General features: G+C 37.3%; 2 protein-coding genes across 16 annotated transcripts in view; both read left to right on the top strand.

Annotated features, from left to right (window-relative positions):
* Window positions 1-6,813, top strand: part of SBF2 (SET binding factor 2) — a 265,873-nt gene extending 259,060 nt beyond the window's left edge. For 8 of the 12 annotated variants that reach the window (XM_082059558.1, XM_082059560.1, XM_082059568.1 and 5 more), the window contains 4 exons: window positions 413-606; window positions 965-1,052; window positions 3,445-3,576; window positions 3,880-6,812. In XM_082059558.1, the coding sequence (XP_081915684.1) occupies window positions 413-606; window positions 965-1,052; window positions 3,445-3,576; window positions 3,880-3,978 (513 nt within the window). In that variant the 3' untranslated portion in view covers window positions 3,979-6,812. Of the gene's footprint in view, window positions 1-412; window positions 607-964; window positions 1,053-3,444; window positions 3,577-3,879 lie in introns of all 12 variants that reach the window. The other 4 variants (XM_082059563.1, XM_082059564.1, XM_082059557.1 and 1 more) reach the window with 2 other exon arrangements.
* A 7,914-nt stretch (window positions 6,814-14,727) lies between these two features.
* LOC309442389 (uncharacterized protein) overlaps window positions 14,728-17,520 on the top strand; it is a 55,220-nt gene continuing 52,427 nt past the window's right edge. For all 4 annotated transcript variants that reach the window (XM_082058213.1, XM_082058208.1, XM_082058216.1 and 1 more), the window contains exon 1: window positions 14,728-14,828. The gene's annotated coding sequence lies outside the window, so the exon portion shown is untranslated. The remainder of the gene's footprint in view (window positions 14,829-17,520) is intronic.

Raw genomic sequence — 17,520 nt, 5'->3', positions numbered from 1 at the left:
TCTATAAAGTAGCTGTTGGAAACTGAACTCTTTTTCCGTTCCTCCCTCCATTCCTTTCCTTCCCTATGAAATTAGGGACATTTATTGTGTCTGAATGTCTGACTAGTTCTAGATGCTTCTGAGAAAGCAAGGGAAAACATTGCTCAAGATCATGTCACTGGAATATGCAAGGCGCTTCTGAAATACTGATTTCTCACACCATGTGAACCCTTCTGCTTAAGAAATGCATTGAATTGCCATCCCTCTGACTTCTTTTCTGAGGCAGCACTGACTTGTATTGTGAAGATTATTTTGCCTTATAGGAATTCACAACTTACACGTTTTACCATGTATTATCAGTATAATGCTAAGACAGTCTCACAATGCAAAATGCATTATGTTACCTTTTTTATTTTCTTTTGATCTTTTTTAGCTCCGGAAACACCCCTCTGGCTCCTCAGGGATGATGTCAGCTAATCTACATTCCTATCAAAAAAGGTCTTTGATGGAAATACCTGACAGTGGGCTGGGTGAGGAACAGAGTGCGAGCATCTCTCCCTCCAATGGAGTAGACAGAAGAACAACTACACTATACAATCATTTCACATCAAAGAATGATGAAAATAGGTAAAAAACGAAATTTTCATATGCACAGAATACCTTGTAACTACTTTACTCCTTCATGATTTTGATTACATTAATTGTCTTGATGGGTGGGCCTCTATCTCCTAGAAGTATCTTTCAGTCTTCCCCTTTACAAGCAAATTGTAGCTGCACATTTTACGCATCTGAAATACTGAAACAGTGTTTATCAGTGTATTACATTTACCAATAACTAATCTATCGGTTTAAAACCAATTTGTTTTACTGCAGTAAAAGAAGTGTTTGAAAATGTATGTAGTCATTTGGGGCTTTTATGTGTCACCAGTATTCATGTTATGACATATTGTGGAATCATGCCATTTGTATTTTCTGTACCTTTCAGATCTTTTGAAGGTACGCTATACAAAAGAGGAGCATTGCTAAAAGGCTGGAAACCTCGCTGGTTTGTGCTGGATGTGACAAAACACCAGGTAAAAACTTACAGATAATGATTTTTTTAATGACTAGTTCGCTGCTTTTTTGTTTACTGAGTTTGTACAGATTGATTTTACAAATAATACTGATTATTTTCAGATGTAATGTATTTGTTACATCATTATAGACCATACATCTGTTTATCTTGTAGCTGATACAGTATTCTGAATGGATAGAGGTTTTTTAGTATTTGGGGCGTTTTTGTGGGGGTTTTTTGGTTGGGGTTTTCTGTGTTGTGTGGGTTTTGTTGGTTGGATGGTTTTGGTTTTGTTGTTTTGTGGTGGTTTTTGTTTTGTTTTAAACAGTGATAACTGTTTAGCGTATAATCATAAAAGACTTCTTGGACTGGAAGTCATGCATAATTGTTTGGGCCCATACATCTTTGGCCTGCTTCATACCTCAGGAATAAAAAAAGCCAGGTGGTGCCTGAGGACATTTTCTGGGCATTGTGGTATACAAGCAATTTTTTAAAGCACTGCTAACTCTAGAATGTCATTAAGCAATTAAGTGGTGAGCATGATTTGCCTTTTAATTTGACCAGTTTAGTTTCCAAAAGAGCTAAAAGCTTCTTGACACTAGAGAGTGCAAAACTTAAAGGTATTTTCTAGAGAGCAACTGGGATTCTGAGAGCTAGTATGATAACTGATAGAAAGTTGAATTCAAGCATTCATGTGGAATCTGTGGTAGTTACTGTATGCTCAGTGTGTTTTACAGCCTCTTTGTTCCTCAAGCACTTTGCTTTGAGCATTTCTCTTTGCAAATGAAAGGGCATTGTGTACTCTGGAAAATCATAATCTGAATTGCCTCAGCAGAAAAAAGACCATGTACCTCACTTGATTTTTGAGTGTTTTTCTGTAACCTGTACTTGAGAAAGCTGATCTGGAGTCTCTGTATGAAAGTCTTTTCAAATATGAAGAACAGGATCACAGATGACTCTGAAATGAGTATCAGTTTTGCAAATTACTTAAAATGAGTTAAAATTTCATCTCAAATCTATATTTATAAAAGTCCTGAAATGCAAAGTTCCTGATTGAACGATGATTTCGGGTGCCATGTATAGAAGCATTTTAGATCAGCAATAGTGATGTAAATTTAGTAGCAAAGTTAATTATAAATATTGACAAATCATTGTACAGAAAGGAGCACTAAAGCCAGAGATCTGTTGCTCTCAATGTTTTACCCAATTTATAATGTATGCTGGAATTCTGCAGTGGAAATTTGTGGTCTCATGGACTTTAAATAATGTGGGGTCATCAGACAGTAATCTTCATTGAGGCAAATACTGCACACAGTGTGGGCTGTAACCTCTGAGACTCATGGATGGTTTCGTTTAAAAATATTAATTTATTGTAATCAATACACTTTAAAATATGTCATATAGATAGTCATTTAAAACGCTAATTGAGGATTTCTAGATTAGCATGGTAAAGTACCAACAAATGTGCTGATTAGAGTTATTCTTCCTGATAGAGAGGAGAAAAGACTCACTTTGCAGAAGAAAAAAATACTTTTCCATCTTTTGTATAACCAAATATCCTCCTGAGTATCATAGATGTAGGAGAAATACAGGTCAATCTTAGTTGGAATTCTGTTGTTTGACCTTTGCTATGAAAGTTTGCTTTACTATTTTCCATTGGTTTATGGGATTGTTTTTTTTCTTTTAAGTAAGTGTCAGATTTTCTCTTCTGGAACTTGTTTGCATATTGAAACTCAGTTTATGGAGTGGTTAACATTCATATCAAATTATCTTTGCAAGGAGAAAAAAAATAAAAGGCAAGCGTCATTCAACTACTAAATGCAGTGTAGGAAAATGTGAGTTTTCTATGTAGTTTATAATGATCTGAAATTATACTTAAATTTTTGATGATCATTTCAAATTCTTGAAATATAGAGAATAAGTGTTCCTTTAACTCCTCGGTGAAGTAAAGCTTTTGTGTTATTTTCAATGTAATGAACAGTGAAGAGGTGGTTTCTGTTAGAGAAATTGATAAGGAATGCTGCATCTGCTTTCATCCTTCACATGGCCTCTGCCCAGAACCAACGCAGGACTATTTGAAACATCTCTGCTCCGAAACTCCAGTGACAAAATGCTCCTCCCCAGCTCCATGTCTGCTCAGGAGCAGATGGTGGAGACTTCACAGTTACCCAGAGATGTCAAATAGAGGACTGGCCAGTTAAGGACTATCACCAGTCCCACCATTTTGTGTATATCAAGCCTGTGGTTTCTGTCAGTTGTGTCCCACGTCAGTTGTCCTCAGGCCCTAGTAATGTTGTGCATCCCACCATTACCCCTCCATGCCCCCAGGCTGTATCCAGGAAAAGGGAAGAAGAAGTGAAAGGTCCATCTAAATAGCATCTTTTGATTTTTTTTTTTCTCTTGTGGTCTAGCTGCGATACTATGATTCTGGTGAGGATACGAGCTGTAAGGGACACATAGACCTTGCAGAAGTAGAAACTGTGATTCCAGCTTCTCCAACAATTGGAGCCCCAAAACATGCAAGTGAAAAAGCATTTTTTGATGTAAGTATGTCTGGTCTTTACTTGATCTTTATGTGAAACCTCCTTTTTTGCTGTGTTTAACCTTCTACTTTCAGTCCTGCTGGAAGGTGTGAGCTAGGAAAGAGTTGTCATGCCAACTCCAGACAGAAAGTTTTTACACAGCTTGCATCTGGCTCTCACTCTCAACAGTATAAGTTAAGAAAATATTACATTCAGACCCAATTACTACATTGAGTATTACAATTTACAGTAAAATTTGCGAAATTCTTTTTCTGTTTTGTGTATTGACTTGTCTGTTTTCATGTTCTTATTTTCCCTTTGCAGTTGAAGACAAATAAACGCGTGTATAATTTTTGTGCCCAAGATGCACAGAGTGCTCAACAATGGATGGATAGGATCCAGAGTTGCATTTCAGATGCTTAGAGAGGAAAAACATTCCATATTAAAGACACGTTTAAAGCACCTCTTCCTGTAAGAAGCTAAGTTCTGAAATGTTACTGACAGACAACCAGTCTTCCTGACATTTCAGCCATAAAAGTTCATACTACGCTAAAGTTCCTTTTCTGTTTAATAATTATAACCACTGTAACTGCTATTTTTTTTCTGCAGGGAGGACTTTGGAAAATAATAATCCATTTATCCTGAACTTCCACTTTCTTCAGTACAATTCCTAGCTATAACAGTGGTCTGTATTTGCACTATCATCTAATCCTGGTTTTCTCATTTCAGAGCTATTCTGTTGGGAAACCTGTCCAAAGGAAATTGTAGAAATTTTCCCTCCAACAGGAAGTGTATTTTCTCTTTTCTCTTTTCTTCATTTTTAAGCAGAATGTTCTTATATCCAAGCTAATCATGAATGAGAGGGAATATGTCTACAATTCCAAAAAATAAGCAAATAAATGAGGCTTGTGAGTCCAGTGACATATATATCAGGTTGCCAATGTTTATAGACAGTCGATATTTTAAGACCAAAAAGTGAAACAGCCCGACTTTCAAGTGTCTTCTCAGTGTGCAGGTCATTCTCTAACCTTATACTGTGCTGAGTGCTTCTGCAATGTTGTTATGGAATTCCAAATTCTAGGGATTATCTGAAGATCACAACACTTTTATTTTAGGCTCTGTTTGCAATTACAATGTGATAGATGAAAGAAAACTGGCCAACGCTATCCAGGAGAAATGGAAAACAACAAACTAGAATTCAGTAGAAGAAAAATCTCTTATGTGTGAGTTGTATATGTTAATTTATATGCTGTTCTGCTCACAGTAAATAAAAAATAACATGATAATGCACTAAACAATGAAGCAAGCATTTGCACTGAAATCTTTAAAATGCAGACATTTTGCAGGACAGAGGTAAGTTATTTATAGCAGAACAATACTAGGTAGTTAACAACATTTACAAATATTAAATATGTACATAATCCGGTTTGATGTGTCGTGATTTGATACTTTTTAAACATTTTTTGCACATGAATTGGAAGACTCTTTATAGATTTTTACATTTGATAAAATTGTGTTTGTTCAGCTTAAAATCCTGGTGAAACATTTTTAATAGCCCCAAATTAGCAGAAATTTTACAGTCTACAAATAGTGATGACATTGAGTAGAATATGTAGGTAATTAAGCCATTGTTTTTATTTTGAAATGTTAATATGTTAAATAGCACACTAATATTACAAAAGGTTTGTATATATGATTCACTATTTTCTCATTTTTCCAGACGTTCTGCTTGTAATTTAATGTCAACCTAACCAAACTGACTATACTTATAAGATTTTTCGGTTATTAAATTGTTTGTGGTTTTTTTATAACTAATGTATTTTGTCAGAAAGGAACATAAATTTCTCACCACACACAATAGGAAATGCAGCTGTTTTTAATGCATTTGCAGTTTCAAAGCAAAAGTATGAAGGATTTTTCTAGCATTTTTCAATTGACAAATTGCCACCTGTGACAATGGTGTTTGCACATTTGTATTTTTCTTTGTATATGAAGTACTTTTATATGTACTTTGTAAAATACTGATCCTGTTCTTAGGTTATATGAAAATATACATACCACTGCTTATTTTGTAACTAGTTAATTTTAACTCTTGTATGTTATGTGATATATGTATGCTAACCATCTTGTAATAAATACACTTCTTAAGGAAAAGTAAAACCTTTCCTTTTACTGTAAGAGAGAAAAAAGCAAGACCCACATGTTGAAATATTTCCACGGGCACAAGACAAATCCTTATTTACTCTGTATTAAGAATAGTGGGTGTATTAAAAGCTATGTGGTCTTTTGTATACTTGTAAATATTCTTCCATAAAAGTTGCACTTGAGCATCCTTAACTCAAACACTTGTCAACAGTAACACTAAAGACTAAAGAAATCAGAATTTAAAGCAAAATTATCATTCTAACAAGACTCAGTGTTTAGCCTTTAATAAAAGGCTAAATACATATAATGTTCATACTAAGTTGTTGAATAATTATGTTAATTTTTTTTTTAATCCTGTGATATCACAACAAAGTTCATACTTTCACCCTGAAACGTATCTCGCTCATTTGTATCACCTGATGCAAAAATTACCTAGGTCATAAGAAATAAAATATGAAAAATTACAAGGTCTTACTTGAGAACATGCATCTAAATGGAATTACTGAGTGTAGTGTCGGTTAGCAGAGTTAAAATGGAAAGGGAATGTGTGACGGAGGTAGGGGACCTGTGACAATTCTTGGATGCTGTGGTGCTTAGATGATAAGGTTTGCATATTGAGCTTGGCATGGATGCTAATGTTGCCTTAAATGTTGATCTCAATTTTTAGTGTCTGTATTGTTGGAAAATGTACTTGAGCAACTTAACTTAAAAATACCCAAATAAAAGCTGAAATGTGATACATGGTATTTGTGGTGTTTCTATAAGGAACATACGCAGGAATAGTAGGCATAGGCTCATGGTTTGCAGTCTTCCTGAGGGCTTCTATACAAAATGAAGATCGAAATGGAGACTTAGAGAAAACGTGAAGAAGTTAGCGTAACATAAGCTACAGGGTGTGTTGGTGTGTTTGAGTTGTGGCAGCAGAAGTAGAGAATTAGGAACAGAGAATCTGCTTGGGAAAAAATCTGTGTACAAAGAAATAGGGCTTCCTCTATGTGAAAATATTCCAGAAAAAGGAACCCATCCAGGACTTGGGGATGAGGTAAACACGTGCTCCCTTTGGTGTGTCATATCGCTATTCCCATACTGTGTATCACAACATTCTGACTGTAAAATAGTGGGAGTATTATCAGGAGCTTTACATAAGGGAAGAAGATTGCTTGCCCTTCTCTGTGTTAGGTAAAAAAAGCCCACCTAATGGGTAATGGGATGAACTGAGTTTAAGTTTTGAAGAGTTGTTATATCATATATAGATATGTTATATATAATGTATTAGTTGTATATTATATTAGTAATTTCTCTTTCCTATCTAACATACAAATATTTTCTATAAAAGTCCTCTGATGCAACTTTAGAATTAAATGCTAAATAATAAAATACTTAGCATGCCACATGTGTGGGTCACTGGTTATGTAATAGTACACAAACAGCTAACAGACTCAGGAACAAATGTTCAACATTTTCTATCACATCCCACACACGTTATTTGTCTCTGATACTTTGTGAATTGCAGACATAACAAAAATGTGGTGATCTTGTCCAAATACTGACATTTTGCCTTTTCATCCTGTAATATTCTTGGAGTATGTCTTAAGTGGCTGCAGCACATTTCTCATTTTTCAGATTTGTGATCATCGGAATATTTTGTCTGTTCATGATTATCCTGTGGTTGCTTTGGGGAGTCAGAAAACTGAAACGAATTTGCCAGTTCCCCAGTTATGCTAAAGTTCATGCTGAGTATCACTGTCGCACCTACTTTCCGGGGTTTTGTCTGTATTCCATCAGTTTCTTCCCAAATTTTGGCTACTGTGCAAGCCAAGGGCAGTATTAGCATCCACATACTCATTTAGGAAATTTCCATCTTTGAGTTTTTTCACAGACAACTTTTTCTTAATTGACTGTCAAATAAGGATGCTGCAAGTTCACTATTGTTTTCTCTCTTTACTTACCAGACCAGCTAGCGTCCCGAAGGAATGGATTATTAATACAAATACTTCTGATGAGAATTGTTTGTTTTCCTGTTTCTTTTTGTGTAATACAAAATCTCAAAAACAAAAGAAAAAGTACTTTTTTTTCTTGTTGTATACCTTTGCAGTCTAAGCAGACTGAACACTGTTATCATTTCCGGTTTAGCAAGCAACTGTGAATAAACTCAGTTTTTAATGAGTTGAGATTGTCGTAATGCTCACCTGAGTCATTCCTGAGAAGACAAAGAGTTTCTTAACCTGAGATATTTAATTTCATATGTGGACTTCATATGTTACTCCTAGAAAGGTCTCAAAACCAAATCTTGGAACAAAAGGTAAAAGCTGTGGTTTTTAAAGGCCGATTCTCCAACATAATTTATTTGTTTATACCTTGATGTCTATGCTCACCCTACAAACCAGGAGATGTGCTAGTGGCAGCTGAATTCTAATTCTAGATTGCTAGTCATATCTAGCCAAAATACTGTCTTACTTATCTTGTTCGTAGTGGTCTAATCTAATGTCTGCTTCTCTAAAATATTGCTTGTTGTCAACATCCCATGGAAAACTACATTGTGTCCAGTTTCAGGTCGCGTCATACAATTAAAGGTTCTTCCCTTCTCGTCAAATTTTGCTTTTATGTCAAAATTTGCACATTTATGAAGTGGAATTGTTGCTTGATTGTGGCAATTTACTGTTGCTGTCACCCATTGTCTGCTTGGTAATAAAGATGTTTTGTTTATGTGTCTTCTAGGAGATTGATAGAGAGCCTCTACTTTTATCTGTAAAACAGGCAATAATAGAAGATGGAGATAGTTAGGCTAAAAGGACCACGGTATTATCCTGGAAGGAGATATGAAGGTAGCAGTTGTTTCAGGTATTGAATGATACTCCTTCCTGTCCCTCCTACCACCTAGAAAAACCTGAGGCATAGTCATAGTATATCTTAGGATTTATTTATTGATGACTTATTTATCAGTCTGTATTGTCAAAAAATCAATGAATGCATTGTTAATTAATTTCTCTCACTGTTCAACTCAGTAAGGATTTGTATATGTCAAACCCACTCAACCTGTCACCAAACAGGACCTCCAAAACTTGTAGTGTCCCTTTGTGTTAGAAGTCTCCATTAATTGTCCTAAATTTATACTAGGTACAACATCCCTGTTTAATGATGGACAGATGAGACTGTTTTGAGTTTAACATCCAGGAAGAGTATTCTGTGCAAACACTTTCTCAACAAGGAAAAATTATCAGGAAACTCAAGAAGCAGGTGTCACACTGACAGCACTGACGGCTGTCCCAGGCTACACTGGCTGTGAACCATCTTCATTAGTAGTGCCAGTGAGTTAGAAATTATATTCATATCAAGATCTCCAGTAAGTTCAAAACAATAACTTCACAAAATTGTGTAGCATTATGAATTGAGCTCAATATAAGAAGCTATAGTACAGGTGAAAGCACTCATGTTTAAATACTTACATGTTCAGGTTTTGCATATGTTGCATTGGTTTTGTGCCATTGCAGTAGTTTAAAGTTTCATTTTAATTTCTGCTGTGCTCAGATTATCACTGGCAAATATTTTAATGCAATAGTTGAAGCAAATACTTATGCTGATATTTTAAAATAAAAAACATGGTTTAGTATAACACATTCAAATATTTGTAATGTTTTGTGCAGGAAAATGATTTAGGATTGGAATTAAAAAAAAAAAAAAAAGAGTTGGAGATGCAATTGCTATTGAATTTTGATTAAATTGGACAGCCCATTTCTTGGGGATGTATGTGGATATTCTTTTCATATTTTCAAAGACCTTTTTAAAATTTTCAGCTTGCCCTAGCGTCTCCTGAATTAGTGTCAGTATTTCATGTATTTGCATTATAGTGAAATGAAATAAAGTTCAAAAATCTCTTCTGCTTTTCTTACTTTACTCAAAGCAACTTGTTTTCTTCATCTTTAGAGCTGTTTTCTGGGAAAAAAAAAAAAAAAAAAAGTCTAAACTTTGCTTCTTCTACTTCAGGCTCCTGACTCAAAGGAAAGTTTGCAGTGAGTCTCATTTTCTGGTATGAGTATGTAGCAATGCCTGAAAACCTGGAAAATATCCCATCAAGTGATAATGCACCAGAGCCAGGAATAAATTGAGGAGTTAGTTATGGTATGTAGAATCGTGTCATTGACCACTGTGTGTGTTTTATACATTAGTGGTGTCAGGACAGGCTATAGGTCATATTACAATCTTGGAAAGTATCATACTGTTGCTCCAGCAATCGTATGTGGTTTTTAACCCTAGAATATCTAAGCTTTGTATCCTGTTCTTCCTGCAGAAATAGTCTTCTGAGACTTTGTCTCTTTAATGACACAAATTTTGTTAGAGAAAATAATTTTTAAGATAAAGTCATTTTTATCAATTATTGTTTCAGTTGTTAAAACCACACAGCTGACTACACAGTGACACATGTGACAAGTTCTCAGCCTAGGAATAAAAAACAAACATGTAGCTATTTCCTATTATACCAAATGTCTTTTAGTTCAAAGAATACTGCACACATTTTTATCATGTGAGCAGATTTTCCATTTTTGCTTTCAAAAGTAAATATTGCTGTCAATAAGGTCATGTATACCCTAGCAACTTGCTATGGACTACCACAAACTTTTTTAGCTGTTGTCAGAAAGGCCTCAGTTTAAAAATATTTCTCCACATCCTACATCATGCATGTTGCTTTATGATATTCAAATATTTCCTGAAAATACAGTTCTGTGCAACTTTTTAACTTTTTATTTTCTCAGACCTGTTCCCCATTTCACAGTGAAACATTATGCATATATAAATTGTTTCAAATTTATATAATACTTAAGGACAGCTTTCCTTATTTGATGATGGTATCTCAAGACAACTTAATAACTTTATTTGAGAAATGAGTATGTGCAACCAAAACCAACAGAAATCCTTCAGTTTATCTGGGGATTCCAGCCCATTGATTTCTATTAATTTTCATTATCAGTCTGAGTTACATGAAAGTGTAGTAAGGCTGTCAGTGACACTTGAGACTACAAGTGACTGTATTACTGCTCTCATTGGTATATATTAGAAGTTGTTAGGATTTTAGATTAACCTTTGTATGTATGTTCCCACCAAGCCAGGATGAGCAGAGCTTATGAAGGCTGTGGACATCAAAAAGGAGAGAGATGCAGGGGAGCAGCAAGGCCTGGCTGGTGGTTAGTGCCCAACATACCAATGAGTTGATGCCAGTGTAAAGCAGAGACCAGAACAACACGTGTCAGCAGCTCTAGTGCATATTCATCTATTGGACAGGTGACCAAAGAATTAGAAAGAAGAAAGACGGGTATCCGTGACAGAATGGAGTGTAGGAAAGCTCATACTGCAAATGGGAAGAACTCCAGGTAAACAGGCCATGGAACTGGATCCCATACACTCCCACCTCCAGCAGCAAAGGAAGACCTTCTGATCTCCTTTGCTTTCCCTGAGCAGTTGCATTCTGTTTACCAAAATCTACCCCTGTACTTGCTTCACTCCCGGTTTTGTGGTTTTGACCTTTACTTGTCTGATCATCTCTAAATTTAGATGATAAATTTTAGAGAAGCAAAGGTGATCAGAGTGAACTTGTTCCCTAGAGGTGCCTAAAATACTTGCAGGTGCTGTGCTGTATTTAAAGCCAAATAAGTCTTTGTTTATCAAAGTGCGCTGAAACTAGTGGCTAATTCAGGTTGTACATCTTATTTCAGAATTGGGGGGGGCAGGGGAGCAGGGTTCGTGATTGAATTTGTTCTGCTGTAAGGGATAAGGGGCCAGTTCGTAAAACTGGATCTGAGCTTGGATTTCAGACACTCTCAGCATTTGACATGTGATTATCGCTCCTTGGAATTAAATTTAACAGCATTGAGGAAAGAGGTTAACGCGAAGCCAACATCAAGTATGCTGAACTCCGGTCATTGAAAATACCATTGCTAATATTACTATAAGTGTATTCCCAGAAGAACATCACAGCTTTGTTTATCAAATGCAGACTTAGCCAAATTATTATCAGCTGCTGGAGATGGGTACAAAGGATGTACTGTCAAGTCTCTACTTTAATTTCCAAATTTGGGCCATTCTTTCCATGATGTAACATACTTATCTGTAATATGGATATTATCTAATGTGGAATAATTAATAATATAGAATTTTATCCATATAGTAGAATATGGATGTCTTTGCTTAATGTTTGTTGCTTTAACCAAAACAATTTGGTTATAAGTTTTCTTGTGCTTTCTTCTGTGTAACTGAGCATGAGCTACTGTCAGAGCACAGAAAGCAAAGTGGACTAGTGGGCTGACAATGCTGCGTCCTATTACTAGGGTGATTATTCCTAATATTATTTTAAGCCATTATATCATTAATATTGTTACTTCCTGTAAGAATGAGAGAATTCCTAGCAGTTTGAAACACAAAGAGCGCACTTAAAGTTTCCTTTGATGCATGAGCTGAATGTTTTTCAATCAGAAACCAAGCAGCAAACAGGCCTGTTTGCCAGAAGCAAAACATAGAAGTGATATACCAGTAAAAGTGAGCCTGAATATTACTCATTGGTGCTAATAAATACCTGAGGAAAGTAATGTTCCTAAGAACTATTACCTTTGTTCCTCGTAAAGGAACTTTGTAGGTAATACAACTGCTTCATTTTTGGTGGACTGCTAATATGTGGTTAAAACAAACCTGCGCTTTTACTGCATTAAGTAAAACTGTTCTTTTTAGAGACACAAGCATTGTGATACTGTGCACTTAGACACTAAGAAGAAATAGTCATACAGCCTTTGAAAAAGATGATAATTAAAACACTGTGCAGGATTTCTTGCAAAATCAGAAGTGATCATTCTCAAACTCTGGTTTGCAAGGCTTGAAGAGAATGGGAGAGGAGAGAGAAATCTGAAGTCCTTTTTCAAGAACAAACATGGATAATAGTTACAAAGTGAGATGTGTACTTAGGAAACAAACCCTCATATTGGCCAACATCTGAATTATTCACTGATGAATTAAAAAAGTAAATGGTAATATGGTATTAAATACTTTTTTTAGTAAATTAGGAGTGATATCCTAATTTCTGTGTAAAATACAAAATCCAGGCCGTTATGAGAGGGCATGTACAAATACAGTACATGCATAATAAGAAAAGTATGAAGTATTATAGATCCCAAAACTGCTAGCCCTTGCCTTGCTACACAAGGTAGCATTAAATGAGGAGAGGGACAGAGAAGTGAGCTGATGTAGAGCTGGCAGGCCAGCGGCAGCCAGGCAAATGGAGAAAATGGGAAATTATTGTTTACCTACAAAACTTAAACAAAGCTGCCATGTTGCTTGATACTGCACAGGCTAGCAGAGACCTTAGAAGAATGAAACACTAAAAATCTCAAGCCCAGGATGGACATAAATTGCAGACTGCATTTTTGTCTGCAGTTGATGTGTTTGAGTTATGTTACAGGAGCATAGCAACCTCTTCTTCTGAAGGAAAAGACTGAGGACAAACTCAGAGGTAGAAAAACATGTGATTTACATTAATTTTACCATTTTAGTAGATGTTATTTAACTTAATACATTGTTATTCTGAAAGGGAAAAGAGGATTGTCGTAAGGACAACAGATTATTAAAACCCTTGCCAGAACCATATTCTGGACAGATGAAATGACAGCTTGTGTACCAGAGTAGTTGCCCTCAGGTGGTGGCCTGGAACAACCGAAAATGTGCAACACAACACAAATGTTTGGAAATGGTTAATGAGTATGAAAGTGTCCGCAGCTGCCAAGAGCTGTGGTCAGCCAGGGCAGCGCGCCTGGGCCTGCCAGCTGTGGGGAGGAGGAGGCTGATGGTCTCCACAAACACAGGTCTTAAATCCTTAAAAAAGGATGCAAACATGGTAGAAGAGAAACATGCCAAATGTTCATTCTGAAACACACTGCCCAAGCCAAGCGGGGTTTATTCCTGCTTGTCCTGGGTGCCCTCTCAGAGCAGAAAGGGCTCCGGGGCCCAGGTGTGCCTGTGCACAGCCCAGCTGGGCAGCAGGTCCTGATGGGTGGCACCTGTGCCTGTCCCTGGGGTGGGGCTGTGCTGGGCACAGAGGAGCAGCAGCGATGGCTGTGCCCATGATTCTGCCTTTGTTCCTGCCTGCACAGATGAAAGGTGGTGGATTTACCTGCAGAAAAGGTGAGGCTGTAGGCGAGGGCTCACCTGCCAGGAGAACTCCTTTTTTTGGGGGGTGAGTGGGGAAGAAACTCATCCCCAGGCTCTCCTCAGCTAGGTGTGAGGCTGGAGACCTGCTTGGGGACTGTGACCCTTGGGGCAAGGCCCAGTAACTGCACAGCCGGGTGGCACCGGGTGGTGTTAGGAGCTGCTGAATGGGAATGAGCAGGGTTCTGTGTGGGTTAGGAGCTGAGGCTGGGGAGGACCTTCCCCATCACAGCAAGGGCTCCCGCTTGCAGGAGTTTCCCCGCTGCACCTGGGCTGAGAAGGAAGCAGAAGCTGCCATGCTGCTGGAGCGTGTGGGGTATAACCCAGTGCTCTAAATGTAATTTTGCCCAAGGAAGTTCCAAAAGGTAAGCAGGAAGTGTACAGAGTTTGGAGGGAGCTGTTGGAAGTTTTGTTATGATAGTGTAATTCCAATAATTATTGTTCTCTAGAAACTCTTAAAACATGAAAGGCATTTGAACAGTAATAGCAACTTTAGTATGCAGCAGTCTCTCAGCATGGTAATTTGGGAATATGGTGTTGCTGTGCTTGAGAGTATGTTCTATACTGGATGGTTTGTCTGAAGCCTGTATTGAGAAGATCCTCACAGATGCTTTTTTGTGTTAAAGGACCTACTACCTGAAATGAAGGAGCTCCCTAGTAGTTTTCTTGTGTTCCATTCAGCATGTCCCCTTCAGCTTGCTGCATAGGGAGCTCTGAAGTATGGGGTATAAGGCTCAAATGCTGTGATCCAAGCGAGGAATTTGGCCCTGAGAAGGGAAGTTTCTACTTAGTATTCAAATAGCTGTTCAAAGACCAGCTGCTTGATTTGGTGGTTAGTGTTTGAAATGTGTTGCAATGCTCTCTCACAAGACCTTTCATGCAGAGTTGTTAAAGAACCGTGTGGATATTGCATCCTGCTTGACCTGATCTCTATCAACTTTGAGGTAAATTCAAAGGTTTTTTCCCTTCCTTTAAATAATAACACCTAGAGCTTTGCAGAAACTGCTGATATACTATAGAAATAGAAGCAAGGCAAAAGGTGGCTGCAGCTGTTGTTTACTATGTTATTACACATTTTGGTTCCATATGTGCCTCTGTGGAAAAAAAGTGCTTCAGAATAAGCAAATAAACATTACACAAATTGGAGAAAATAAGTACAGCTAACCTACCTTCAGCATCTATTTTCTACATTACAACAGAGCTTTTCTGTATCCAGTCCCAACTCTCTAAAGGATTTATTGTAGATCAGAAATACCTCTGAGCCTCATCATGTCAGTGGAGTTCTTCCACAGAAAAATAAAATACCAGATCTGCACATATGCTGAACGTGTTGAAGTAGTATAGAATAAAATAAAGTTTGGACATTGTGTTAATGTGATGGAGAATATTTTGATGTTGTAATTTGCTTAAAAAGCATGTGTAAGTAATTGCTGTATGAGGCACTGGAGTCAGACTGACTGTTCACAGATGCAAGCATTTCCATCTCCCAACCAAGTATTCCTGATTCATTTTGCATTACAGTGTGTTGTAAAGCACTGATAGGTACTCTGCATTTTCCTGTTGTTAACCATGTCTTATGTTCTATCTGAAAAATGTTCATGCTTCTTTCATCTTAGAAAATGTTTATTTTTTAAAATTCCCTTACTGTTATGAACAAAAAATCTGCTGTGCTCAGAAGAAGGGATAGAACGTTCCTCTCTGTTCCGATCATGGGAGTAGGATACCTGCATGCTTTTCATTTTGTGCGTTACGTATGTCATTGACAGGTGTATGACGTGTCAGTTAAGGCAGTATCTTTTTCCATGTTGTTGCTCATCCAAACAGTTCATACTGAAACAATTGTATGACTTAGTATGTGGCTAATTGAAGAACTTCCCTATAGGTTGCAGGTGAATGCTGCAGGTGAATTCTATATAGGTGGCTGTTTGGGAGACATGGAGTAGGATGAAGCCTGCAGTTCTTCTTTCTCTCTGCAATGGGATGAGTACATCATGTTAAACCACTTTTTAAAGATCTCTCAGCTACTGTATTTTAATGGTTGTAGCCATAACTTCAGACAAGCCCACAATCTTAAACGAGGTGGATCTTTCTTTGCTTTATCACGGTGCTTTTGGATTTAGCTGACTCTCAGAAGGGATCAGTTTCTCTGCTCTTAAGTGATATTGTAGCCAACCAGTGCATTTTTTTGTGATTACATGAATACAAACAGCATATATTGGATATTATAGTACTTAGTTTGACTTATAACTAACTTCCTGAATAGTATTGTCAACAATAAAAATATTTGGAGTTCTCTGTTTTCTTGGCACATCGCTTGACAGGTCTGTTTCTTTGCTGTCATAGGTAGCAAAATCCAGGAAAATGTGCAGCTGAACAGCTGTCATATATGTGAGACAAGGAAAAGGGCTATTTTTAGTTCCTTTGGTTTTTCACTCTTGTTCCTGAATTCTTGTGGAGGGAGTGAAATTATGGCCTGCTTAAGTCTTTGGCAAAGCTCACCCTGAGATCAGCAAAGCAGAGATTTCATCCCTCATGAAGGTTATCGTATCTGTTAAATTGAATTTGAGCTTGGGTCACATGGAAGCCAATACTTGCTGTTATTAAAGTTGCTTTCCTTTTAGCAACATACTTTGGAACCAGGTTTCTGTCCTCTCTTGATTTACCATCATAATATCCAAAATACTTTGTTTTGGAAAAGAACAAAAATAATACATGCTAATAACCATAGGTTGAAGAGAAACTTCAGCTGGGTTTGCAAGTGACACCATAAATTGTTTTTTATTCTGTGGATTTATGATTTCACAAAAGAAATTTTGAGACAGCATTTGTTACGAGTCATAATCAAAATGAATATATGATGGCAGGAACTCTTTTCTTGTAGAGTCAGCTAGTTTGATTGCAACTCTTCACTAATGCAGCAACTATAGAAACTAGTTAGTGCTTCATATGTGGCGTGTTCTGGTTATCTGTAAAATACATACAGAGCCTTTATGTCAAAGTATTTAGCAATCTGAGTGCACAGCCAGAGGAGTGACTGCCAGATCTTGCTCAGGTGGGTTATGTTTACTGTGCTAAATTGACTCAATCCTTCAACTTTTACTTACAGGGACATAGCTCAAAATAAGCCAGTGTAGAGTAATAATTTATAATGTAGGCTATAGAATTTTTCCTGGTTATCTCTGGAACTATTTATAAGTGAAACATACATTCCTAGATCTCAGGTTAACATTTGATGGTATGAGGTATATAAAATTCATTACTGTGTATAATGAGCAATTGGCCCTGGATCAGCAGAGGCCTTGACTCAAGGCAAAGTGCCCAGGGGGAGGCTGCAGGTCCATAGAACTGGGGAAGCGTGGGGTCCCTCTCTGAGGCTGGGCAGACAGTGTCCTTGTCTGCCAGAGGTGGGTGCACTCTCGCTCTTCTCTTATACAAAGGGCAACTCCCCCTCTTCACCTTCCTGACCCGTCATCCCTAAAGGGCCTGTATCCATCCATCACAGAACTCCGGTTCTGTGAGCTATCCCACCATCTCTCCCTCATGCCAATGAGATTGTGGCCCTGCAGCTGCCTGCAGACCTCTAATTCTACCTCTGTGTTACTCAAGCTGTGCATGAGTGCACAAACACTTCAAGGA

Source organism: Streptopelia decaocto (genome assembly GCF_964273445.1).
Source record: "Streptopelia decaocto genome assembly, chromosome: 7".
NCBI lineage: Eukaryota > Metazoa > Chordata > Aves > Columbiformes > Columbidae > Streptopelia > Streptopelia decaocto.
Note: the sequence above shows the minus strand (reverse complement) of the source record. Positions and strands in the feature narration are given on the sequence as shown.